Below are 27,715 nucleotides of genomic sequence, written 5' to 3'. Positions count from 1 at the left end.
GGGTGTAACGTAAAAGCCGATAAGACTGCCTACTTGTGTAGAATCTCCTACAGAGTGTGAGTCCAAACAAAAGGTGACTTGTGTCCACTTTAAATGGCTTGCAGACCTTCGGTTTGAATTGTTTGCAGAATTTAGGCAATGCCATATTTAGAGTTGCATGTGAAATTGTAATTGAACTTATAAATTTATTTTAGTTTCAGGGTCACACACTATTTTTCCAGGGTGTGCCTGCTGCTCAAACCCATGATAAGATGGTTTCACTGAACGAGTAGCTGGTCAAGATTTTTGTTTATCATCTTCATCTCTGTGAGACCTGGAGCGTGCTTAATGCAAGTGGAATCTGGGATTTTATTTTTTATTATTTATTTTTTCCCCCTCCCTCCCTGGAACTGCTTTATGTGTGCCTTTAGGAAATTCCAAAGGTTCAATATTTATCCAATTTTTAATGAATCTTCACAAGGAGGTAAAACTCAGCTGACATACCGAATCCCTCAAATCCCTTTGTCAAATGGATGTTGGACTTTATTAACAGTTACAAAGTTGATATTTTATTGTAATGGGTTTTGTTTTTTTTTAATGGTGAATCGTTCCGTGGCTGAAAATGTCATATTATCATGGAAGGTGTTGGACTGCTTGACACCAGGCATTCTTTCTAATTCAATTATAATGAAGGAATATGAGTGTTAATTAGGATTTTTTTCCATTTACGGTCCTGAGAGCACTTTGCTATTGTTGAAATGTGAATTCAAAAGTTCCTTGCTCTGGTCAGCAAAGTATATTATGTTTGGGCAGCTTTAAGAGGGTATGTGGGATCAAGGCAGAATAGCAGTGGCAGTCTGCTTAGACTCCTGGTTTGGAGAAGAGTGCAGATCCTGCTCAAGTTTGCTGCATTAATGCTAACTGTAGCACGAATCATCAACTAAAGTTCCATTCTTTATGATCTGAAATTCAGCAGCTAAAGATAACCATGGGATTGTTCCATAAAGAAGCTTCTGTAAGGTGTTTTACACCTTGTGGCATCAGAGTCCACGGGAGCAGTGCACTGTGCAAGTAGTGTGTGAAATGTAGTAGGCATCGGCCGTGGCAGAATTGCAGTTGATAATTACAGGGGTAAGCACTGCTGGACAGGAGAGGCTCCTGAGGATTTTGCAGGGAATCCCCCACATTTTCATCAGTGCCTTGAAAGCAACCATAAAGTCACTGTTAAACTGCAAGCAATCCAAAACTGGTGTAAATAATGACTTCCAAAGCACATGCTTTTTACGCAGAGTGTAATGCCTGCCATGGAGCTCACAAGGAAGATGGCTCAGTGCTGCAAGGAGTTATTTAATCAGATTATCCTACCAAAGCTGTTGGTTAGCAGATTAAAATTCCTGCCATCCTCCTTGTGTCTTGATCTGGATTTTTAACCCAAACAGAAATGAAATGTTAGAATGTAATTGATCTGTAAGTCCTGCCTCCAGTTATTTTGAGGACAGTACATGCTATACCCGTAACATGTGTACCAGTGGGAGCAATGATACAAAGCAATGTGGCAGAGAGGCATGAGCTGCCCTCTAGGCAGGGCTGTCTAGCAGGGCAGCAGTACTCCAGGACAGTGTTCTCGCAAGTGTGCAGGGTGAAAACTTCTTTCCCCTTGTACCATGAACATGCATGACTCTTCACAAGATGTCATCTTTATCAGCTTACATCTTAGTTCACATGAAACCTGACAGAAGACGATAAATCTAGGATAAAGTTTAAAGCATGAGTAGAGCTGCATGGTCATTTTTAGCTCTTTGAATGTTCTTAAAAGCATTTGCTATCCAAGGGTACGTCCCCTTGGAGGCAGGTGGGAGTGATGACAGCGTGTGCTGGAATGCTTAAGCCATTATCCAGACTAGTTGAAGTGCCAATTAAGAGTGAAAAGATGGCGCCAGGGAGGGGGTTATTAGTCCTGAAGCCCAGGACTCTCTGTCTTCCTTACACGTCATCCAGACTAGTTCTAGTGCATCTGCACAAGCTGCTGTCAACCCTCCAGGATGCACCCGCTCCCCTACAACTTTTCATGAGTGCTTGTGGCAGTGAGCAGGGACAGTGGGAACTGCTGCCAGTGGTGCATTTTCGTTTTTATAATTAATATAGAATATATAATTGTTGGTTTATCTTTCCTTTTTTTTTTTTTTCTTTTTTTTTACTGTTACCAGAGTGCCTCTGATGGCTTTTGGAAGTCAGTGGCGACCCGTGTCCCAAGAGAACCTCATGACATACGTATCCTGAATCCCTACTTCATCCAGGAGGCAGCTTTCAGCTTCATTGGTTTGCCTTTCAACAATGGCCTGATGGGCAGAGGGGTAGGTATAAAGCAAAGCAAGCAAACCGTGGGGAAAGATGGGAGACCAAGCAGCAGTAGTCTTACACTGTTCTTACTGATCCTTTGGACCTCTGCTGATGGGAATTGAAGGGAAAGGACTTTGGCTCTGTTATGGTGGCAGTGCTCAGCCTCCATGAGGCCAAGGCAAGAGCCTTCCTTGGAACACTGAGGATTCTGTGCAGGAGCATCAATATTTCAGCAGTGTCTTGAAAGCAACTGTAAAGTTGCATCTGAGGCTTATCATAAAAGCGTGTAAAGGTTTGTTTTATGAGGCCTTTGGTAAGAAATTTTGATCTTACAGTGACAAATTTTAGATGCAAAAGCTCACAAAAGAAAACAGTGCAAAAGACAGTCTTAGGTTATCGCTATTAACAAAAATACCTTCATGGTCATTCTCATATGTCTCGCCCCCAGTGTAGCTTTTTGGAGTGTTAGTGTGGAGTAGATGGTGACCTGGGTTTTCTGGATTATCTCACCCTGCAATGCTGTCCTCAGAACCTATTTATATTTGCTCTACCTAATATATCAACCATTAAGGAAAGTATTACTTGGGCGGGTAAATTACTCATGTACACATGTGATATAGTTGTTGATAGAGACTACACGTGACATTTTTGGATACATTAGCACAGCTGACAAACCTAGAGAGAAGCACTTTTGCTGGACAAGGTCTGCTTGCTCTGCCCCTGGTGTTGTCCTTCCATTGTCACCAGTACGGGAGATTTGCCATGTCACAGCAGGGGTTTGGACCAGACAGAATAGTGCCTTGTTTTTCATGTGAAGTCTTCAGAAATATTAGAGGTGTTTGTTATGTGCAGGTCAGGTGGGTGGGTGCCTGGAGATAGGAAATTCACTTCCTAAAACGCCATGTAAAAGATGTGCAGACAGATTCAGCCACACAGAACGGATCTTAAGTGAAATGTGTTGCTACATAGGTACGTATGAAAGATGTCACGGGGTTTTAGAAGCACTGGATTTTTCCTCTGTGCACTGAAGGTTTCTTATTCTAAATACTTCCATGAGGTAGAAAGTAAGTTACTTCACCTCACTGCATTCTCCAGAACTTGCACTTAGAAAGATGTGGTCTTAATTTGTCTTCCAGAAAATCAGGAGCATTGCCCCAGTAAAGGACAGAAATCATCAGACTTTTGCCTTTATTTTCTCCAGATTTGTTTTTATTTTTAAGCACGTTATTTTAATACAGAAGATATTACTTAAGCTGAGAGGAGGAGAGAGAATCCGGAAATGAAAATGCTATGAACTGAAGTTTATGAGGTTTTGATAGGTTGTTTAACACACATCAGATTGGGAAATGAAGGCATCTTAATTGAAACCTGATGTTTCACTTCATGAAAGCCCATTTGAGCATTTAAAAATTGTTTATGGAGCTTTAAGGCAAGCAATCTTTGCCCATGACCCCTGCTAGTTTGTGTAAATTGTAGTTCATTCCTTCAGATGGGGCAACAGGAGCTCTGCAGGTGCATCTGTGGGCCAGGATGTTAATATACCCTGTGCTGTCTGTGCAAGGACACTCTAATACAGTGATTCTGTCAGTTTAAAAACAAGTTTTACTCGAGTCTGAATTGTATCTTGGTGATACAAATTTGCTACAGACCTTTTCTCACTAAGAGTTTAAATGGGAAGAGTAGAAATCAGAGCATGTAAACCAAGAATCCAATTCTCATTAAAGATCTGAGAGATACCCAGCAAGATGAGTGAGGCAGCTAGAGTGAGAATTGCTCCACAAGACACAGAGTGACTCAGAAGCTAAAGACCACAGCTGGCTGGGTTCAAGGTCGTGCTTTAGAGATGCAGGACAGCCTGGAGAGCTTTACTCAAGAAGGAAGCGTATAAACATGGAAAAGGAAAATGTTGAGGTCTAGTAAGCAAAAGCACAGTGAACATTATGTGTCCTCAGTTTCTCCTGAGGAACCAGGATGGGGCAGATTGGTGCCTCCATGCTGCAGTGTGCTGTGGTATGTTGGGCAGGCTACACACAGGAGGATCAAGGCTGGGGATGCCTTAGTAATCAGGGCTAACACAAAATCCTCATAAAGAGCAGTAATATTCCACTTGTCTTTGCTTCTGATGCCTAAATAAACTTCAGTGCTTCTCTTGCACACCACATATGGTAACAATGTGCTGCCAATTAACTTTGTAATTTGAGGGCTTTTTCAGCAAGGTTGAGGAGAGCTGGTAAAATAGTTTGAGGCTGATCTCAAAGCGTTTTTCCCAGGATTCAATAAAGGGTGAATGTAGTAACATCCTCTGCTTTGATAGTATAATTTGGGCCAGATGGTTCTGGAGGATACTAGGGGGTACAACTCAGATCTGCATTTTGGTTGCACTTACGGCATTAGTAGCTGGAAGTCTGAGCAAGGAGCAAAACTGGTCACCCACAACGAATAGTGAGTTCCCTCTGGGACCAGTAAAGTTTTCAGGAGTTTCCTCAGTCGGTTTACTGAAGTCTTAAGAAGAGGGAGAGCTGTTTCCTGCTACATTTCTCTTTTCTTGGGATAAGCTGATTATAAAGAAAAACTTTAGGATAGTAGCAACATCTGGGGAAAATTGAATGTTAATGCCTGAAGATGACTTATGAAAGAAATGAGCTAGTAAAGACCCTCTCTTTGATTAAAGAATGCTTTTAAGGTGTGGGTGTGGGTGCAGGCTTGGCTGTGTCACTAGCCAAAGGTGTATGTATGCGATTTATGTTACGGTGGAAGTTCTCTTTACAAGGGTCTTTTGGCCTTTAAACCAAACATTACTGGTATTGCAGCTTGTAATTCAGGCATGCAATAACCTACCTCACACTGCAGACAGTTTACTGGGGGACAAGCATGACCATCAGTTCCAGGGAATCATTGCCTGTTGCATGTCCAACAGTAGGGGTGGTGATTGCCGTGGTGCTTTTTGCTGTGTAGCAAATAGTTCTCTCCTCTTGGTAGCACTCAGAGCCATTGGAGCAGTGTGTTTCTGGCTTCTCTGGGAGCCCTGAGCATAGTGTGAGGTGGCCAGGAGAACATTTCAGATTACACAAATTATCAGGACTCTGAGGACTCCAGTGCAGACTGTGGTGTTTGTTTCTACCTTCCTGCTGTGTATCCATGGAACTGCTTGTGATTTAACTTCTTATGACATGAAGCTCTGCTGCCCAAAACTGCAAGCCTTTGATTTGTTTGTGTACCGGGAGTGACTGAATCTATAGACCCCTTACTAAAGAGATAAAGTGTCCTTCTCTGGAGCTCACCCAGCCTCAGCACCAACTTGATGAAGGAGGAGCCACATGCAAGAGGTGTTAGCAGGCTGCATCAAGCACCTGGCCGTGGATTAGCACCTCTACAGAGCGCTGACAGCCCTCATACACTCTGGGATTAACCTCTGATGCTGGAGTGTTAGCATGTCCTTCCCCATGGCTTCTCTTTGCTGTTACATGTGGGCAGGCAGCCTTTCTGGATATGCTACTGGTGACCCCTTGCTCCTGAGGGAGTTTTTCAGCTCCACTGGCTGGTCATAATGACCCTTTATCTTGTTAGTACTGGGTGGCCCTGGTGTCAGCAAGCTTTGTCTCCTGGGTTGTTGCTGCTGGACTGTTATGAAGGCCATGTCCTGGGACCTGTCGGGTCTTTATGGAGCAGAAGAGAAGTAGGAATGGCAGGAGCAGAGCAGTCTGCTGCTCCATCCTTCCAGGTTGCATGCTTGTCCTTTTTTTTGCACTCTGACAGCATCTTCTAAGGCAGGCAGAGGGACATGTAAAGGGCCACTGCAGCTGCAGTCAGTTAAATATAGAGACTAGTGTCACTGTTAAGCTTTGGGTTTGCAAGACAGTACATCTGCTTCATGGGCTGCACTTTCCAATCCTTTACCACTGCACTGTGATCAGTCCATGATCTGCTGGGGATTGGACAATCAGACAAGCTATTACAGGGTAGCAGTTAGATGTACGCCAGCTGCTTCTTGGTGAATGCTCAACCAGGTGCTTCTGCATGCGACAAATGCAGAGTAGCTGAAGGGAGTTTACTCTTCAATGAAAGAGTAGGCTGTGAACTCCCATTTAGCATGGGGTGAAGCATACATGTGGTTACCACAGAGCAGCTAGCATGTAGTAAAGTCATGCCCTTGCTTGCCCTCTGTTGTTAGGTCCCTAAGAAATACTCCCTGCATTGCACGAGAATCTGCTCTACAGCAAACAAAGGTGAATCAGAGCTAGCACATCAGCTTAGATGTGGTCAAAGATATTTTACGTGGGGTAACTAGGGGAGGTGAAGGAAGAGTGTTGGAGATGCTCTGCTTTGTCTTTCGAAGCCCAGTATTGCAGCTGATCTTGTGCATGGATGGAAGTAACTCTGGAAGCAGCACTTTGGATTGTAACCTCCTGTAACTGGGACCACTCTGCAGAATTCCAGGCATTTTTCTGCCTACAATAAGTGATGCTAAATTGCTTTTTATGACGTATTTCCAAACTTGAAAGCTGAAGGAAGCAAAGAGTAGGTTTAGGTTTTTCCTATGCAAACATAAATGAACAAAACCAAAATACAGTGGCTGTTGTATATACCATGTGATGACTATTATAGTTTTGTTCTGTATTTCTTTTGGTTTGAAGACTTCATTGCTCTTAGGTGATCAGGCCTGTAACTGATAAAATTAGGGCAGCCATTTTTCTCAGGTAAGCATTTTTTTCCAGTTTTCCTTCAAATAAGTCAATATAGTAGTCAAACCAGGTGCATTATTGTTTGTAGGGAGCTTATTCTTTAGCAATGCCCTTTTGCTGAAAAAGGTAACAGTTGGGATAGTCTGAACAATCCAATATATCTGACCCTGAGCTGAATAAAATCCCATAAATAACTGGAATTCATTTAACATATTAAGGGAGTCAAATATTTCTGAAAACAGATTTACAGCAGTCATTTCCTTCCAGTCCAGCAGGCAGTGACACAGAAATGACCCGGGCATGGAATGAAAAGCAGCAAGACCTTTTCACATGCACCAAGCAAAGAGTAGTTACGGTGCCCTGGTTCAGTCACCAGCACTTGATCTCCAGTGCAAGCCTTAAAGGTGATGCTCAGCTTCCATTAAGTCCAGAGGGGGCCTGGTGCCAGTCATTTCTGCTAACTGGCTTCTTTTCTTCTCTGAGTAGGAGTCAGTCTGTAAAGCCTCTTCAAGGGGAACAATGGAAGATGAAACAGCAATGGCTTGAAGGGAAGCCTTTTATCTTTCCCCTTGCAGCAGAGAACAGTGAAGGAGCAGTTAAGGAGAACCTGTCCTGTGTCTGTCTGTACTGCTAAATGCATTTCTGGTCCCCTGACATGGTAGTGCAGACTGACTGTGTTTGCACCAATGCAAAGCTTACAGTGATCCCTGATGCAGCTCAAGACCAGAGATGTTTGCCTCTCTTGTCTTTATGCATTTCTCACCCAGGATCAAGCGCACATGTGCTCACCTCATCCATGGAGGACATGTGGCAGCAGGCCCCTGGAAGGAGCCATGCTCCGGATGCACAGGCAGCCTTTGCCCAGCACTGCTGCAATGATGTGTTGCTCACCACCACTGTATTTGCTGCTTCTGTTTGTCATATGGCCTTTTGGTGTCGTCTCTGGCTCATCTGTCAGTCTGCTGTGTTCTCTCAAATGGGACCAGGCAAAGGCCTGATCCCTGGAGAGCATTATATTAGACATTACATTTTCCAGATGTTTGGTCCTAGACAAGCAGGCCAGGCTGGGAAACATGGGCTGTCAGTTCAGGCCACATTGTTCAGGGATGTTGCCCTTGTAATTGTTTATCAGTGCTGGAGAGGAGATGCTGAACCTGGTACCCACCATGGCCCCTAGCTGGAGCAGAAACCTGTGAGACACAGCAGGAGGTACAGAGCTTGCAAGGACAAGCTCAAGGCTTGTGTCAGGGAACTGGCAGGGGGAGAGGACTGCCAGTGCTTTCTGGGGTCTTGCCATTCCCAACTCTCCCTGGTTGGTGGGCACCGGTTAAGGTCAGAAGCTCATCATGGCCACATCTGGAGCAGCATTCCTGCTGGGAACTCCAGAAGCCCCATTCTGTGGCCTGGCCTGCACTGACAAGTGTTTGTGTGGCTGAGAGGCATCCCAAGAGGCTTCTGCCTCCTGAATGGCCACTGCTGGGCTGCCATTCTCCAACTGTGTGGTTGAAAGCAGCATTACTCGAGAGTACAGGAATACCCGGGCACACAGCCGTTATCAGGAAGACAGGCTCTGAGCTGGTCCACCCCCAGATTCCTGCGGCAGGACGTTAGGATTTTGGTTCAAAGGCCTAGAATAACAAGAGGGCTGCTCAGTTGTTTGAGTTTTATTTTCATAATGCAAGAGGTGTGGTGGTTGCTTTGGTATGTCTTTGGGGCACGGCACAAGGGTGTGTGTGGTGAGATAGCAGTGACGCATTGTGCAGGGCATAGCAAGCCAGGTTTGGCAGAGCCATGTCCATGATGCTTAATTTCTTTTGGAGTGACCTGTTGCCCACCTTGCCCTGAAGGTTGTACATGCTTCATTAGGTCCAAATTAGAGCTTAGCAGCAAATGAATTTATATGCCTGTGTACAATGAGAAGAGCTTGGAAGCTGTGTAGATGTAGCCAGAGGATAATTATAACCATTTCCTCTCTCTGATGCACCTCCCCTCTTATTTGCCACTTCTTAGAGGAGAGTACAACCCTTTCCCCCGGACCTGTAGAGTGCTGCTGAGTTGGCTGCTGTGCAGCACAACCAGGGACACTTCTCTAGATCCTACAGGGCCTTTTCTTTCCCGTGGTGCTTCATTTTCAACAGAGGGAAGGAGTAGCAGAAGCTCAGCAGGAGCAGGCTGTCATAGGAGAAAAGGGCTCAGTTTCTATAGTATAAACCAAGTCAGGACCAAAGCACTGTATTGACTTACAGTAATGACATTTAATTAACCAGGAGGCATGCTTCTTTTATACTTCTGTTCAAGCTGGCTCTTTTTTCAACTTGGCTCCTTCTTTTTTTCAAGTCTGTCTGATTCCCCTTCAGTTACTGTTTAATCTGTCTGATGGCTGCTGCTTCTTTAACCGGAGCAAATACCCAGTTACATGTATTTGATCCAGGCGCACGTGGGTACACACACAGTTTGTGCACATGTTCTCTTAGCAGGTGCTGTTATCCACACCAGCCTCAGGCTGCCCTAAGCAGTTCCTGCCCTCAGTGAATAGCAGGGATAATAATTTTTACAGTATTTTCAAGGTGGTCCTCTCTAGCCCCCAGGGTTCTGGCTGCAGCAGTGGAACATGAGGCTGCATCTCAACAGTGAACATGTAAATGGCTTCAGATCTCTTGTCTTCAAGGACACACACACACACACACTAGGCTGTAGCTACCATAGTACTGGAGGGTGCTGACATCACAAATTTTAATTAAACTAAGGCATAGTTTAATTAAAACCTTCCTTCAGATCATGATTTTCTGGATTTTAGGACAACACTGTTTTGCTAAGGACACCATTTCTGATAGTTGTAGGGGCCAAACCTGATACATCTACTACAATCCAAGGGGTTAGGATGTCTTTGGTAGCCTTTGGTATTTTAATAATTTTTGAGAGAGGAGCAGGCACTACTGAGATAACTGCATGTCAGGAACTACTGAAAAACAGAAGCAGGTGAGAAAACTGTCTCCTATTTTTCCATTAAAGCCATTGGAGGTATTATGCCTAGAATAAAGTCAGGCAGATATTTGGTGACCAAAGGAAAGTTCACTTGTGATTTCTGTAATCTGTTATTCTCCAAACACAAATAAGGATACGCCTGAAAGAAAGTTATGGTGGTTTGGCAGTCCTCCCGTAAGGTTGGGTAGTATGATTAATTCTCTGTGGTTTGTAAGACTCACATTAGAAAGTCAGCCCTTAAATGTTAACTCGGCCAGTGAAATTCCCTCCAGGCAAAGACCCTATGTCTCCCCTGAGCTGTACCGTGGGAATGGGCTCAGTGCAAGTGTGGGTGGCATTAACACCATCGTATTCCCACCGACAGCACGACACGTTCTCAAGGACATAACCGTTTACTCACTGTGTTTTGGACACTGTAACTACAGCTCAGCTGAGGGAAAGGGTTTTGTGGCATGTCCCCTTACCAGCTGATGCAATTCCAGTGACATGTGAATGTCACCTCCTATGTAAAACATAAAGCTGAGAATATCTGAACTTGAACTGCCGTGCCTGGAAGACAGGATGTTCTGGCATGTTTTGAAATTTGGGCAGATTTTCTTATCCTTGCCTAATAAACTTTCTTCCTTTTTTTAAACCCTATTTTATGATATTTTATGGCTACCAGTGAACTAGCAATTAACTAGTGCCCAGAATAAAACCGATATTGTTTCTGTTGAGTATCAACTGAAATTAAGCAGCAGGAACAAAATGAATCTGTTGTCTTTCCTAACATCCAGAGCTGGCACAGGAGGATGTAGTTAAGGTCTTTTAATTTCAGATATGCACCATTACAATTGAAATGTTTGAATTTTCTGTCTCGCTAATCTAGTCATAAGAAGTTGTTGCACATTTGTTTTCTGATTAGTGTGATTCCAGTGCACTGTTCACTGTTAGGGAGTTCATAGTTTTCCTCCCAGTTCTGCACTTCTCAGCTAGGGTATAGGTGGCATTCTTTGCTTGGAAAATGTTGGTCTTGGAACAGTCTGGCAATGGTAAGTGAGCAAGGTAGTGTGTTGCCAAAAGCCAGCTCCTTTGAATGAGAGGCAGAAACTCAAAACATGATGTTCTAACAGACTGGGCTCTAACACAAGGTGAAATGCAATAGCATTGCTTTTGCTAGTTCAGGGTAAACCATATTAAATGCAAAACATGAGTGTGCAGTTGGTTTCTACATCTCAGCTAAGAGGCTGTCACCATTGCTGACTGAGCATGTCCTCTGAACTTGTGATGCTTTTGGTAACAGCCAGTGTTGGGTGCTCTACAAATGAAGATAAGATATGTGGGTGGATTTCTCAGCCTCTCCTTAGCCCCTGGGATAAAGCTCCCTCTGGATTCATCTGGCTAAAGAGGAGCTAGAAAAGTTTGTGAGCTGGAGTTTTACATTGGAAACACGTCTGTCACAGGGGTCATACTCATCTAAGTGCACAAGAGGAGCTGCAGCCATACAGCACCACTGCTGGAGGGCCTCAGCAGAAGCCATATGAAATGGGAAGGGCTGAGGCTGGATTTTGGTTCAAATGGCAGCTTAGTAGACAGGGAGGACATTTGGGATGTCCCTGCTTAGTGTGCTACTACCCATCTCCAGCTGGCTTCCCACTGCTTCTCATCTTCCCAGTATTCTGTGGTGAGGAACGGTATGGCACAGGCCGGAGTGCCCTTTGCCTTTGGTGTGCCCTTGAGCAAAGGAAGGGGTCTCAGTGCACACTGCTGACTTCTCTCCACCTCCCAGAGCTGTGTAATGGCCTCCTTAAACTGCTTTTGCTATGAGTAAAATAGAGAGTTTGTACTGTTCCTCACTTCTGCTCCTGTGTGGTGGTCAATTTGGGATAAGTATTCGTCCCTGGCCTACCTGGAAGCCAGTGATGTGCATCGTATTGTAATCTAGTATCTACATCTGTTTTGACTTCAGAAAACTAACTGTGGTTCATCCTCCAGCTCATTTGTTGCCCCATTCTCAGAATAGCAAAGTTGTGGAAGGCAAGTCTGACCATTTACATTAATCCCTCTGCCCTGCAATACTCCCCTGGAGAGTCAGGTCATAGAGCCTCAAGCAAGAGCTGCTGCTTTTGTACTAGATGCTTTGCAATAAGGTGGTTAATATGATTTTCTTTACCCATTGTGGGAGGCTGTTGACCCTGCAAGGTGGCATTAGGCAGTTGATGTGCAGATATAGCCAAATACCCTGTTCCTGATTTCTGCTTAGTAGCAGCAGTGCCCCTGTGAGCAGAGGCAATAAGAGGAAATCTTTGATTCTAGAAATGGCAACCTGCTAATGACTTCCATTCCTGCTTTCTCTCCTCTCAGAACATCCCTACCTTGGGAAGCGTAGCAATAACCATGGCTCTCCACAACTGTGATGAGGTGGCGGTAGCTGGGTTTGGCTATGACATGAGTTCACCCAATGCACCGCTGCACTACTATGAGAACATCAAGATGTCTGCCATCAAAGAGGTAGGGAGCTCCTGCTAAGCACATCTTCCTCCCAAGCCTTCTAACCACCCCAACTCCAGAACCTGACTTGGATGGTGATGTCAACTTCCAGCTTTCCTGTATGGGTCAAAACTCAGCTCCACCCATGCATTTGCCAGTAAAATTCTAGACATTCTCCCAAGTGCAATGTGTGTTAAAAATGGTTGTTTCTGCTGGGAAAAGTTCTCTGGAATGTGTGTATAATGTGATTCCTTCTTCGAGCAGCAGGGAAAAGTTTCACATAAATGTTAACTTGAGTTAGGGTGAAAGGGAGCAGTACTGCTGTGGGGATGAAAAGATGTGGCCTCCTCCTGCTTTTTGATCCTTTGTATTGCTCTCTAATCCATAGACTTCTTTCACTAGATGATCCCCTCAGCCCCTGTGAAATGTGGAGGAGGTGAGATTAGCCCGTGCATGTTAGTTCTCAGCTGACTCTTCGGCAGTAGTTAGGTAGTGTAAACACATCGCTGCTCTGAGGAGGCTGTTCTTTAGTGCCAGCTCAACATTAGACAGATTTTCTGGTACTATCACAGTAAGATGAACAGCATTTTTAGAGGAACGCTGGTATAATGCAGCAATATAAAGATGCTCTTTCAGGTCTGTTCATTTCCTGTACCAAACCAGAGCAGACTTGGACACCGGTCAAAGCTTCTACAGTGGGAAAGTTTGATGCTTTATTGATAGAGCTCATTCTTTCCCAGCACAGATGTTGCCCAGGTCTTTCTAAGATTGCTGCTCCCTCTTCACTGGCTCCTGGGTAGGGAAACTTTCTCCATCCTACTCCATGTTGTGAAAATTGTATTGTTCATGGTCAGTAGCTGTCTCCTTGCAGTTGTTCGCCTTGCATTTATTCACCTCAAGCGCTTTGCCATTGATCCAGGCCAGGAGAGAAGCTGGAAAGTTGTGTTTTTCCACATCACAAGATTGTACGTGTCTTAGTACTCTCACAGGCTGTAGGCTGCATGACCCTAGGCAGACTGAGAGGAATTAGAAATCAGTGATTAGTCACCTTGAGAAATAAGAAGAACGTGTCTAATGATCAGAGTAATGAGGCTTTGGAACAGCCTCTCAGGAAAGGCCAAGAGAACAAACTGAGTCTGGGAAAAGACTGTGAGGAGGTCCCAGATACAGAAAGGGACCAAACATTTTTGTCCTGAGGTACCTTCTGGGCCTATGGAGGTAGCCAGAAAGTCTGCCTTGCTCAGTGGAATAACCATGGATTTAATCAGTCCAGGCTGGGAAAGTGAGTGCCCATTTACAGGATTTAAGAGGTATGTCCAGAGAGAAGAAGTGAATTGAGACACTACTTACAGAAGTGGTGTCTGGCTTGTGAAATCCCTGAATGGAAAATAGCTGAGGAATGTCATTCTTGCAGTAGTGGAGGAGGTATCACCGTTTGTTTGCCCAGTTCTGTCTCTTCCCTGGGCGTCTGCTTATAACCACTGTCTGAGACAGAACCCTGGGCTACCCAGGCCCAGAACTGAGTCAGTACAGCTGGTTCCAGCAAAGACACCACTACACCAGAGTGAAAATGAATGCAGATGCCTGGCTCCAGCAGTGGGTACAGAGACTGTTCATGAAAGTTTCAGGAAAATCTTTTGCCTGTGTGGAAACCACAGTATCTACTCTGGTGAATCAGCTGCCTTTGGTGAAGAATCGCTTTTGCCTAGTTGTTCCTCCTGTCTCATAAGGATGTCTGTTCTTGGGCATGGGGACATTCACATCAAGTGTCCTGTGCCAAGCCTGTTTTGCAACCTGGTAGGTGTCTCTGAACTCAAGGACACCTAAGCTGGAGTTGACAAGGATGAAATCTTATTGCTTTTGATGCTTACATGAATGAATGGGAAAAGTTGGCAAAAGGAGTTGGATGACAGAGTCTGTGGTTGAAGTCGCCAGTCCACGTCACTTGGATCTTTGACTCTGGAGGACAGCACCCTGAGTGGGATGTACAAACCAGCAGAATAAAGGATGGAGTTACTCTTGGACACCATATGTGGTTTCAGGAATAAATCTTGAATGGCACAGGGCAGTAGATGAAGATGAACATGTGAAATGCAACCAGTAGAGAGACCAGTTGGTGCCTGGTTTGTCAGGCCTCTGCTGTCTGGAAGCTGTCAGTCATCATGTCCAGGATGTGCTGTATGGAGGTGAGGGAGTGTTGAAAGGTTCTGGTGAAGCCTGACTAATTCAGATGTCAGGGGGTCTGTTTCTGTAGCCGGGGCTGTTGATGAGAGCTCTGCAGGCCAGCAGAGCTGGTTCTAGGAGGAAGGTTCCTCTTCCGCTTGAAGGCTGGTTATGTGATATGTGTCTGCCCATCTAATCCTCACATCCTCAGCCACAGGCTCCTCTTACCTTTCGCTGTCCCGGTACAAGAAAAGCCATCTGTTCCCACGTATCAATAATTAAAGCTCCTCCTGCCTCTGCCCCTCCCAATATGACAAATTGTTTGTGATATTGTGGAATGTGAAGAGCAGAGAGAGGATTGCATTTCTTTCTCTTCCATTTAATATTAATGGCAGCTGATAACTGTTAGTCACCTGAGGGTGAATTTGAAAGGTGAAGGGCATAATAGTTGTGTGTGGTTGCTCTCAAAGAACACACAAATGGAGATTTGCCACACTCTAGACTGGAAGCACCCTGCACACTCTTCTCTTCAAGAGACCTCTGCATGGTTTGCAAATGAGAAGGCTGGCCTGCGTTGGTACCTTGTGCCAAAACTTGCTATTGCTGAAAGGAGACTGACCCAGAGCCAAGTTCTACCAAGGTTTTTGTCTGTTCCATCTGCTCTGATGCCCAAAGGCCCAAGAGCATCCACAACATTTTCCTCAGTGTTACTTTGGACCTCCGGATTGCATCCTCCGTCCTGGCCCTTGACTTTCCACCTCTAAAGGAGCTCCTAAAGCAGGCTATGCTTTGAAATTATTCAAGTATCTTATTTATGCTTTGTCTGGCCAGCAGACCCATGGAGGCTCAAGTACTGAATCCTGGGCAGGGGAACAGAACAGGTTTGCTTAACATAGCAACATCAAAGCACTGAAACAACTGACATGGGATTCAGCAGTTCACCATGATGAACATCCTAGGCAGGAACACACAAGTTTGACCAGGCTTTGGTGGGGCAGAACCTCTGTTTCCGAAGTTCAGATCTTTTCCCTTACTGCCAGGTCATTCCCAGCCTGAAGGACCAAGAATCTTCAGTGTTTAAGCCTGGAGAGCAGCTGCAGGAAAGCTCCACCCTGAAACCATCACTGTCTTTCAGAGGAAATGTAAACTCCAGCAGCGTCCTGGGTCTGGAAGTGCCACATGTGTGTGTCTGGCTTGTGGAAGTCTCCCTGGGGACATCCATTGAGTCCCTTACTTGCCTGTTGTCCTCAGGGCGAACAGGCCTCCTAGTGAGCCTGCATCCTCTCAGCAAGGTGTGTCACTGGTTTACACTTGAGTCCTGCTTGACATCTCTCTGGACACCCCTGAAACCCTATGACTCATCTCTGAGGAATTTGTTCTGATTACATAAAAAAAGCCAGCAAAATGTGCTTGCTTGCTCACAGCTGGGGCGGAGATGCCTCTCCCATGCCAAGACTGAGGTGATAAAATCTCTGTGGAAATGAATGTGATTTTTCCTGTTGCCCTGTGGGACTTGTGGCTGAATTTACAAGAGGAGAAACAGGCAGCCCCAGTGTACAGTTCTGCTTAGTCTTTGCTTTCCCCACGGGGATAAAAGCCCTCAAGGTCTAAGATTGTGCTACTATTGCACAGAAGGAAGCTGCCTCCCCTGCCTCTTCCAGCATCTCCAACTCCCAAGGGTTGGACAGAGGTAAAGGCTCTGTGAGGAGGCAGATGCTCTGAAGTTTCATCAGTATTACCAGTCAAGGGGAAGTGTATAGTCTTTGGACTCTGGTCAGTGACACGGCTGCAAATTTCCTATGGATTGTTCTGTGCTTCTGGAAGTTCATGAGACTAAGTTTCTCCAGTGTAGTCCTGAATGGCTTCCTTACCCCCTGTCCTAGGTATATTGTACTCCAGCCAGGGTACGTCCAAGCAGACCTGATGGAGAAGACAGATTTCTGTTCTTAAGTGTGCTCTGGAGAGCTGGAAGCACACTGGTGTGATGCTTTCAGTTTCAGGTTGTGAGCTGGAAAATGAATGCTTGCAGTGCAGAGCCGCCCCTGGATCCCAGCTCTGCTGCCCAGCACCTTCTTCCCTCATCTCTCATCTTGTCCCCATCAATACCAGAGGTACAGAGTGGCCTGCACTTCAGCAGAGGTTTTCTAGGTGGTGTGAAGACAGCTTGCTGGTCTCTGGTCTGTTCCTGGGAGACTGCTGCCCAATAGACCCAGTGTACACTCTCACAGGTGATTTTTCAGAATGCAGAATGTCAAATGTGTCATCTCCCTTCAGTTACCATTTTCCCTATTCCAAATAACTTTGCAACAGCTTTCCACCCTTGGCTGCTTCCACGAATGCTGTACAGAAAATGACTGAGTCCTTGCCAAGGTGTCTGCTCACTTGTTTCTGTTTTCATGGCAATGGGTCCACTGAAGCTGAATTTTTTATAGTTTATTGTATTTTTTAGTTCTTGCTCAGGTCCTGTAACGCTTTCTCCCCAAGCACTCCGTAATAGTATAGGCTTATCACAGGTCACTGTCTTCTATTAATCTAGAAGTGTCAGATCCACGGGGAAAATAGCGAAGAAAACATGGAAATGGGGGTGAGGAATAAGAAAGTCATTTTAAAATAGAGCAAAGGCTTTTCCGGGTGTCCTGGGTTCAGCCCCGGGTGATAAAAAATTATGAATGAATCTGCCCATAAGGATTACAGTACTCCTTCACTGATAGTATCTAAACAGGGTAGTATTTCAGGCAGAGATTTTTCAGGATGGGAAGAAAGCAACTGTTTAGAATAGTAAAAACATATCCGTAAGGAGTTGGTGAAACTAAGAGAGCAGGAGGCTGTGTTAAATCCCGGGAATGAAAAGCAAGACTGGCTCCCAGCATCCCTGCGTGTGCTCTGCCCTGGCGTCGTGATGTGGAGGCGAGCTTCAGTCTCCTGGTCATTTCTTGCCAGAGCAAGACTGTGAGCAAGGAGTCACCTTGGACACCACACAGGGAACCCCTGAGCTGTCTTCTCAGCAGCCGGCTGCACACTGCCACAGGCGCTTGTGGCTGGTAATAGCAGAGGATGCATGGTTAAAAGCCGCCCTTATCCATCCAGACCCCACGTGCAGCACTCATGTCGCACGGTGGAGCTGCTGACTGGTCTCCTTTTCACTGTAGAAGCAGATCAAGCGCCGGCGCCGATGCTGTTGGAGGTGTCAGCTCCTTTGATACAGCTGTGCCCCGCGCTTCAGTGCCTCCCTGCCTGACCTGAGGGGGAGGTGGTGCGACTGCCTTTGATGGCTTCTTTCTGATCATTGGCTTCACTTCCCCAGCAGGTCTTTGTGGGATGCTGGAGGACACCATCTTGTAACACTTCTTATTCAGCCTGTGTAAGGGCTGTCGCAAGGGCCAGGGGAGGTGGCCTGCAGCACGCAGTGACACACAGCTTTGTCTCTGTCTCTCCCCGCCAGCAGCTACCTCTCAGAATAATCCGCAAACATGAAGTTTGGAGTCTCGGCCCATAAAGGCACAAACAATAGTGCTTTATCATCATCTGGGCTCTCTCTGTGAAGCCGTCCTTTGCATTTTAAATCAACACAAGTTGCTTGGGAGGGGGTGGTTGGGCTGCTTCAGGCCTCCAAGTACGTTAAAGTTTGCAGTAGCCAACAAGAAGAACAAAACTCCTTTGAAAGCCAGGCAGATGTCTAGCCTGGTGATTTATAGACTGAAAACACAGCTATTCGAGCCTGGCTGATGAATTGCAATTGGAGTACAGGGAATGGTGCAGACTGAAATGGAGGTCAGCTTTGGAGGGGGAGGTTAGGGGCTGGGGCAGGGGTACCTCTGAAAGGGCAGTGCCTTTTCTTGGGGCCGGCAGTGATGACTGATGAGGTTTATACATTTTTGCCTTTGTTTAAAAGCCACCTGTTTGACAGCGTTTGGGCTGAACAGAGGCCTCACATGCTGTTCCTGTGCATAAGGACTGTGTTTCTATGTAATAGAAATCTGGGAAAGATTGATGGAATACAGGTATTGCCTTGTTCAGTAGGACAGAAGTGCAGTAACAGTCATGGAATATCCCTGTGCACTAATAACAGCAAGGAAGGTGAGGCTGTAGGATGGGCAAAAGGACAAGATCTCTGTAGGAAAAGACAGTAGAAGATCTAGAGGGGTATGTTAGAGCCCAGCTGCTGAACCCAGCATTGAACACAGGCCTCTGTAGGGGTGGCTGGTACCAGAAAGTTGCAGTGTCTCGGATGTCCAGTAGGAGCCAGTGCTATTGTCGAGAGCCTGGGTATTCCCAGATGCAGTAGCTCTTTTCACCAGCCATGAGGGCACAAGAAGAGCTGATGGACTTTCAGAGCCGTTTTTAGCGGGCATGCCTTGTAGAGGGACATTTTAGGAAGTAGCCTTTGATCAAGTGGCTTCATGGTTAAATTAAATGGAAAGGCAAGAGAAGGCATGTTATAACTCTCATATTGCTTCCAAAGGGAGGGATATTGATAAGTGAGAATGTATCTAGACTGCAGGGTGGCACTCAGCAGTACTGGAAGGGTGCTTAGTGGAATTGGGAGGTGTGTGTCTGACCTCTCTAGACATAGCCTGGGAGAGTGGGCTACCAAAAGAAGATGCACTGAAGAGCTTATGGACTCATTGTGGACCTGAAATCAACTTTTGTGAAAAGTGCAGAAATTATTTGCAATTTGTATTTGTAGCAAGGGGGGGACTGCAGGAAAAGGCTGTAGGCACAACTTCATAAATAACTGCTTCAGAGTGGTGTTAGATGTTAACAGGGGGCGGGGGAGAGCATTAGGAGACTTCACACTGATGGGTGGAAAAGACTGAGATAAAGTAAAAACTGGCAAAAGTCCAAGAAGAAATTAGAGGCTGAAAAATGGTGGGAGGCTGAAAAGTGGTGGGAGGCCAAACAAGAGCAGGAGGATGAAAAGTGGAGGTGATCGGGGGCTGGAGCACCTCCCATATGAAGACAGGCTGACAAAATTGGGGCTGTTCAGCCTGGAGAAGAGAAGGCTGCGTGGAGACCTCATAGCAGCCTTCCAGTATCTGAAGGGGGCCTGTAAGGATGCTGGGGAGGGACTCTTCATTAGGGACTGTAGCGATAGGACAAGGGGTAACGGGTTAAAACTTAAACAGGGGAAGTTCAGGTTAGATATAAGGAAGAAGTTCTTCACTGTAAGGGTGGTGAGGCACTGGAATGGGTTGCCCAGGGAAGTTGTGAATGCTCCATCCCTGGCAGTGTTCAAGGCCAGGTTGGCCAGAGCCTTGGGCGACATGGTTTAGTGAGAGACTAGGCGACATGGCAGACTCTAGATTATCTTAAGGTCTTTTCCAAACCAAACCATTTTTCTATGATTCTGGGAAAAGTCAAATTGAAATGGGTCTTGCAAAAGAAAATAAACAAACACGGGACAGTCCCACTGCCAAACAAATAAAGTGGAAATAAGGAAAGAATTACCAGGGCTTGGCATCCAGGGAGGTGGAGGAAGCAGAAGGCATAGTGATTAAACAGCCAAAGTGGGAATCACATTAATTGATACGTTACCTCCACGAGGGTGATATGATGAACATGAGGGAAGGGGTGTCTTATGGTAAGAAGTTCATAGAAGCAGAAAATGAGTGGGTCAGCAGTGAAAGGCAAAAGCCATTGAAGCTAATGTACTGGGAGTGACAGCTCGAGAGATCTATGTTCCAGCCACTGCACTCTTGAGCCAATGAAGCTGCAAGTCCAGAGGAAAAGGTCCTCAATAAATCTATCAGGTTACACGTGGTTCCCCAGGATTAGATTGTAGTGGACATAATACCTCTTTTTCCTTTCTTTTTTTTCTTTTCTTTGGGTGGGGGGGAATGGGAGTGAGGCAAGGAAAATAATCCTGTCAAATTCAGACCTCTTCATCTGACCCTAGAGGTACTATTCAGAACTTGAGAGCAGAGTTGAAATGAAAGAATAATTAAATCCTGAAAGCAAACACAACATGGATTTACCAAAGGCAGGTTACAAAAACGAATTTAATAGCTTGATTTGATTAAAAAAAAATCATTCTGGGGACAGAGGAAGTGTAGTAGGCCAGTGCGTCTGAAGTTCAGTTAAGTGTGCAGTACTGTGCCGTGTGAGGCACAATTAGTTGAGCTTCAGAAGCTACGGTTTGGTGCAACACCTGTACATGAATAGGCTCTCTAAAGGGGAACACAAAGGGCAGCACTGAATAGACAGCTGGGAGTTCCCCCACAGGAGGTCATGTTTAGTGTTTGCTTTACTGATTTTTGGCACAGAAGGCAATGGTGTGCAAGGGGAATTTGTGATGAGACAAAACCAGGTGTGGTCAATACAAGGGAGGATCAAAATACCATCCAGGAACACTGTGAGCACCTTGAGAACAGGAGTAAACTGGGTGGCATGAAACCTAAGAGTATGAATGGAAGGTCATGCTGTTTGGTGCAGTACCAGAAATTTTGACTCTAAACTGGGGAAGCATTCTTTGGCAATGGCAGAGGAGGAAAGTGCTTAGATAGGCACAAATAAATCACAAGGTAATTCAGGATGAGATGCTGTTACTATGAAGAAAAGGCAAATACAGATCTGGAAAGACCAGAAGAAGGGATTTCTTGGTGAGAGAGAATTGGCTCTGCAGGAGGCAATGGTGAGCCTTTTTTCCTCGTTCACAAAAAGTAAACTTGGAGTAAATAGGGACAGAGGGAGCTACTACACTTCTGGGAAATTTCCCAGTTTTCATATGGGAATTGAACAGCCTGTTTTGGTAGAAGGAAGAAGATGTGGCTTGTTTAGCTTGACAGAAAGAAGAGATAGAGTTGCTCTCTCTGTATGTATTAAGAATAAGCAGGAGCTAAGAGCTGTTTAAAATTTCAAGTTGGTCTAAGGCTACCTGGATGTAAAGGAGCTGTGAGTCAGTCTCTTGAACACAAAAAGATGAGGGTGCTCAGCCCTCCCTTTTGTTGCAGTGTTATTTCCTAGGGGTGCAGGTGGGACAGGGCAGTCTGCGGGATGCTGCCATGTCCCAGCAGATGGACTGAGAGAGGAGGGGGCAACAGGTCCTGAACAAGGGGATGTGCACAGGGAGATGAAGCTGCAGCTCAGGGGTGGCCATGAAACACCCAGTGAGTGTGGTCACCATGGCAGGACCAGAGCAAGGGCATGGACTAGGCAGAATTGTGAAGAATAAGGAGCTCTGGAGACAAGGCAGTGAGGGTTAAAGTCAGAGGCAAATTAGTGCTGGTGGAGACTGGAAACTCACACCAGGGAAGTAGCACTTCTTGCTGCTGCTGCGGTTTCTGTGCATGTTTTGGGGGAGAAATGCGGGGGGGTGTAATGGAACTGAGAAACCTCCCACTTTACAACTTGCTGCTTTTCCTGAATGCATTCCTCATTGACTCGCTCTGATTTAATCTTCCTGTATTTTAAGGTATTGCAGTATACTTGATAAGACTAATGTGGTCTGAAGCTGAGGCATTCCCTCAAGTTGTAATTGATTGCAGATGGGGAGCTTACTTTCCTCCTGGGTTAGTCTCTGAAACATTTTCTTAAAATACTCAGCTTCTCTTGAAGGGACAGAGGATGTTTTGTGCTTCCTCATGGAATCATCAAGAAGAAAGGGCCAGGTGGTTTGGTGCTGCTGCATTTGCATAACCCTGAAAGGTGGCTTTAGCTGATGATAAATTTTGATCTAACAACTGTGACCAAATGATCAGACTCACTGTCACCTCTCTGGGGTGGACAGCCATACCAGTGCATGTGCTTGCAGAGCAGCTCTCTTCCTGATGCGCCTCTCACTGCTGAAAAGAATAAACACCCACTACTCAGAGAGAGACCCAAAGCGAATGAAATCCCAGCCTGATCCCCAAAGAACAAGAAAGGCTCTGCAGCCTCCTGGGACATTCCTGTTGGAACTCTGAGAAGTTCATTACTCTGGTTTAAACAAGCAGCCCGTTTGTTTGCACAAGTGGAAGTTCAATGCAAGCAGTGTAGGGGCACAAGAAGGTAGAGGTGGCATTAAATGCACCAGGCTGCTCCGTCGCTGTCTAGAGGTGCAGATTCACAAGAGCTGGAGCCTTCAGCTTGTGATGCTGAGGTGCAGCTTCAGGACTTGGGACAGGAGGTTTGTGAACATGAACAATACTGCTTACAGGAATAGGAAATGAGGCAGTAACTTGGTGTGCATGGGAAAAGAGGGTCAAAGCAGTGAGGAGGAGCAGTGAGCATCTTGCCAGCGCAGCCAAAGCGCATCCAGCATTTGAGGGCAGGAAAAGGCTTCTTTGCAGTAGAGGCAGGAATAAACCACCAGCATTGCAGCCAGTTCAGTTATTCACTCTGCAGGCATGGATCCTGCTCATAATTCTCTGCATAAAATGTTAAAATGAGCACCCTGACAGGAGAGCCCTGTCCTTGGGGACATGGTTTGCCAGAGCATTGCCTCTTTCTTATCATCCTGCTGCAGCTCAGGACACAGCATCAGCTGAAAAATTTCCAGGACAATGTGCCTGCAAGCTTAGTTACACAAAGCGCCTCAGCTTACCCAGTGAGGGGTTGCAAGAGAACTTCCCCTTACAACAGCCATGATGTGATCCTGGCCCAAAGCAAACCTGAGCCTGACAAGGCCTGGCTTTTCATAAACCCTGCAGCTGGGTGATATTTAGGGTGTATATACCCTAAAACCAGGAGGGTTTAGGGTGTATTTTGTTGCCTTTCCCCTGCCTGGGCAGTGGGAGTGATGTGCCTGCCTCTCTCCAGCAGCTTTGAGATATCTGCTCTGGCTTTTCTCCCCGCTGCTGCTGCTGGAATGCAGCTTCCTTTGCCTGATTAGCTCTGTCAGTGGGGTGAGTCCCTCTCCTGTAATCGGTAACCGGAGCTGGTGTTGAAGACATGCCTCGTCCCTCCTGCCCGCAATGCTGTCAGGCGTGGGGGGAGCAGTACCACATCCAGAGCCCTGCTAATGCTGAGAGGGACAAAAGCCCATCCTCACTGGGGAGTCCTCTTTCTCTGTGGTCCTACATTCAACCACAAAACACTTGAGAGTACTGTTGCAGATACCACTAAGATCCAGGGATCAAGTGGGAGGCCGAATTCCCTTACATGTGGCTTTCTGCTTAGAAAGAGGAGGTTTTGGCAGTGCCCAGGGTATAGAGCAGCCTAGATACTGAGCACCCAGAGGTTTATAGGTCTTGCCAGCAGCCTTGCAGTCAGTGCTGGAGCCAGATCTAGCTGTCATGTGAGAGACTGCAATTGTATCACCCAAAGTTTTATTATCCACCTCCTGTACTTAAATTCCTGTTCCACTTGTACCTTTCACAAAGATTTCCTCTTGCCATCAGATAAGGCACTTGCATGTGGTCTGAGGTGATGTTTTACATAGTTTGAGTGGCTGCTTCCCCAGTTACCATCTGTACCAAGGGACACGAGCAGGTTGTCCTGGGTGAAACCAGTTGGCTTCTCATACCATTTGATGAGGCTGAAAGACATGAAGGATGAATCAGATTGTGCTGTGATGTATCAGGCACATCAGTCTCCCTGGTGCTCCAGATAGGCTTTGAACAACAAGCCCAGCCAGATGCAAGTGAATGCATTGAGACCTGGTGTTCCCAGCGTGGCCTCTGTGCCCACAGACAGCTGCTCACTGCCTGTTGCCAGCAGCACACACACTTGGCTGCCTCCGACAGTGCTGTGCGTTCTGAGCAAGGGGCAGTGGTGCCAGATGAGACACTGCTGCATGGCAGGGGCCAGGCCCAAGACCCCCAGCTGACATGCCACATGTGGGACTGTTTCCAGCATGCTGAGGGATCCTGGCTCTCTGGCTCCAAGTGACAGGCACACACAGTCCTGCTCTCCTAGCTCCCTCTGCTCTGCACCACCATGGCTCACACTGCTGCTTTCTGAAATTCGTGCTTTTTTCCTTTTAAGAGCCAGCTTTCTTCCCAGTGCCAGTTTTCAGGTTCTGCTCTTATGCAAGGAGAAGCCAAACACTGAGTTGTTTCTGGCAGTGTCTTTTCAGTTTAGAGATGGGGTCTTCTGCATTTTCAGAGTACCAAAGAACACCAGCACATTTTTACCACGTGTGACCTTGTTGTTCCTGGTGCTAGTGCACCCTTTGCAGCATTCAGGTAACTGCCATTGGAAACGGACTTTTTTTGAACACAGGTTCCAAGAAAAGACCTACCTGAACTTTCTGAAGCAGCTTGAACTGTTCATTCGTTTGCACTGAGGAGATGGAATTGGCTTCTAAATGCACAGGAGCAGCAAGAGAGGTATTTGCAAAATGTGCTGGAGATCTAGAAAGGGACCTTCGGTCCCTTGGACCTCTTGGTAGCATGCCGTGACCAGGGCTGTCAGAGCTACGCAGCAGATGACAGGAGAAGAACATGCACGTTGTGTTAAATGGACACAGCCAGTGCTTTGCAGGCAGATGCCCATCATTTTGCAATGGATGAACTGGGTTTGGATGCCTATGACAAAGTGCCCTCAGAGGGCTTGTTGGGCTGGTGCTTTGTTGATTTTAAGCTATTTCAGAGAGGCTCCTGCCGAGTGATTTTATCATGGTCCAGATCATATTTAGAGCTCAGCTTACCTGCTGTCTAGAGCACTGTGCTGGAGACCTGGGTTCATTTACTGGGATTCTTGTCCTGTTGGGAGGCTTTGGGGAAAGTTGCTTTTCCTTCCTGTGCCTTGGTCTCCCCAGGAAGACAAACCACTTACTGCCTTCATTAAGTGCTTTAATAATACCAGTGCAGGGGTTGATGGCAGATGCTGTGATCACGGCTATAGCCAGCTGCAGACAACACATCTGGGTGGGCTGACACTAGCTATAGCCATCACTGCTTTGAAATGCCTGCCTGGGAGTTTTGACCATTTCACCCTTCATGCTGTGTTAGTGTAACCTTTAACACGTGGTTTCCTCTTCATAGGGCTAGCAGAGGCAAGAGCTGGCCTTGATGGGGGTGGTCTTGGAGCTTTTCAGCTGCCCTATGTATTCCCCTGGCAGGGAACTGTATGTGAGTACAGCATGTCCTGCCATGGTGCTCTCTGCAAGCTCTGCTTTCCAATATACATCACCTTTAATGCTGCGCTGTTGGACTCTTGGTGCAGTGGCTTGTGAGGGCACTGTAACCAGCTACATGTGCCCAAGGTACCTGGATTTTTCACATCTCACCATGCCAGAAAAGCTTCAGTCAGCCCATGGGGAGACCTCCTGCCCCAGGTCTGACCCTGCTGGCTGTATCGGTGTTAGGTAAGAGAAGGCACTTGTTCTGCAAGGGTTCTTCTGGTCTGCAGCAGGGTCTGTCTCCTCGGCCAAAGCCACAGCCCTGCCCTAGCTGGAGTCTGCCACAGTGTGGTGGACAGGAGCATCCTTGGCCAGGATAGCTGCTGACCTCCTATCTCTCCCATTTCCTTCCAGTCCTGGACACACAACATCCAGCGGGAGAAGGAGTTCCTGAGGAAGCTGGTGAAAGCCCGAGTCATCACTGACCTAACCAGTGGGATCTGAGTGGCTTCAGCCACTGCCTCCAAGGGAGGGGACGAAGATGCACGCTGCAGCTCTAGATGCAGGCACTGGCAGCCCCCCGTAAGAATCCCACCTCACTGAAGACACACAGAGTTGCCCAGGTGCTCTGGGAAGACCCTCTCACATTGCCAGTCTGCGTGAGGGTTACATCTGCTGCCTCCAGGCCTAGAGCTGGCAGGAGGTGGGCAAGGGGCTGAGTGGGCAGTTCATGAACTCTGAATCACAGACAGATCTTCTGTGTCCTGAACTAAACAGGAGAGACTCAGGAGAGAGAAGACAGGTTTGTGAATAAAACGATTCGTGCCAAATGGGAGGCGATGCTGCCCCGAGGCAGCGATGCCTGAATGTACAAAGTATTATTTTTTAAAAGAAACTCTGCTGGAATCATACGAGAAATACCAAGGTGCAAGGCAAAGACTGCTTGTGCACAGCCCTGTGAAACACCCGGCCTCTTCATGCTCCATCTGCGTTGTCACTGGCCTCAGACCTTTCCCCAGGAAAACAAATCCATCTAAACCTTCGGTGTCGTTGGTGCTGCTATAACTCAGAGGGAGAGTATTAGCTTTCCCTCATCCTCCACGTGGAGCTTCTAGATGGAGATGAGCATGGGTTTGTTTTTCTGCACTTTTCCTTGCTTCCTGTATAGAGGCAGTGGCAGCAGCCACTTACTTGGCTGCGTTTTCCATAGCCATTTGCTCTGCCTCTGCTCTGACCCCAAGGTGGAGCCGGGAGCTGATGGCTTTCTCTGCCTGCCTCAGACCCTCCCCACCTTCCTGCTTGTCACGGCGCTGAGGAGCCTGCCTTGTTGTGCTCAAGGCTTTCAGGCCTCTTGGTTTATGCCTGCTGTGCAGGGCCCCTGTGGAGTCCATACAGATTGGTGTCACCGTTTCTGGACAGCATCTTGCTTTATTTTTGTGTGGGAGAGGAGTAATTTATTCTTTGGAAGGAGGTCAGATCTTGCACAGAGATCTGCAGCTTTACAGCTTGAGAGCAGGCTGCTGAAGAAGTTCATTTTACTTTCCAGACTTGATCATGTTCCCTGTTTAAGTGACGTGTGACCTCAGTGATGATGGAGCCTGCTGGCACGGGTGAGAGCCTGCTAGGAACCCTCGCCCTCTGCTTGGCCCCTGCTCACTTCATTTCCAAGCTCCTCCCGTGCTGATCTAGCACTGCTGCTCCTCCTGCTCTCAGGAGCACATCCCTTCCTTTGCCGTCTTGGTCCCGAGATGCAGTATTTGCACATTTGATTTGTATACTTATTTCAAAGGAGCTGGAATAAACTGAGCAACGTGGCCAAGTGTAGGGACAGCGGGGTGGTCTAATCCGCATGGAGAGAGTGGGCAGAAGAGGGATTGCCAGGGGAATGGTTACAGATGGAAATTGGCTCCTGTGCTCTTCTAGCCTGGAGCAGACTGGATTGCACCCAGGGGCATGATCCTGAGCCAAGTCCCTGTGTGCTGAGGCACCAGTGTGCAGCCACTAGTGCTGGGTCAATGGCGAGGGGAGCCCCAAGAGTGCTGGCCAGGCTCATGGTCCTGGAGCTGCATCTGGCATAGCCCAAGGATTGCAGTCTGCCTTGCTCTGAGCTGAAGGG

The 27,715-nt window shown here is 46.7% G+C and overlaps 1 protein-coding gene across 8 annotated transcripts in view; it reads left to right on the top strand.

Moving 5' to 3' along the window:
• The window catches only part of ST3GAL3 (ST3 beta-galactoside alpha-2,3-sialyltransferase 3), a 188,065-nt gene extending 160,893 nt beyond the window's left edge, over positions 1-27,172 (top strand). For all 8 annotated transcript variants that reach the window (XM_057425831.1, XM_057425832.1, XM_057425836.1 and 5 more), the window contains 3 exons: positions 2,187-2,333; positions 12,330-12,476; positions 26,014-27,172. In XM_057425831.1, the coding sequence (XP_057281814.1) occupies positions 2,187-2,333; positions 12,330-12,476; positions 26,014-26,103 (384 nt within the window). In that variant the 3' untranslated portion in view covers positions 26,104-27,172. The remainder of the gene's footprint in view (positions 1-2,186; positions 2,334-12,329; positions 12,477-26,013) is intronic.
• The last annotated feature ends 543 nt before the right edge of the window (positions 27,173-27,715 follow it).

This window comes from Pezoporus wallicus, unplaced genomic scaffold (assembly GCF_028554395.1).
Source record: "Pezoporus wallicus isolate ANWC-B61680 ecotype Strahan unplaced genomic scaffold, APGP_CSIRO_Pwel_v1 contig_13480, whole genome shotgun sequence".
NCBI lineage: Eukaryota > Metazoa > Chordata > Aves > Psittaciformes > Psittacidae > Pezoporus > Pezoporus wallicus.
This window is presented reverse-complemented; position numbering and strand designations above follow the sequence as displayed.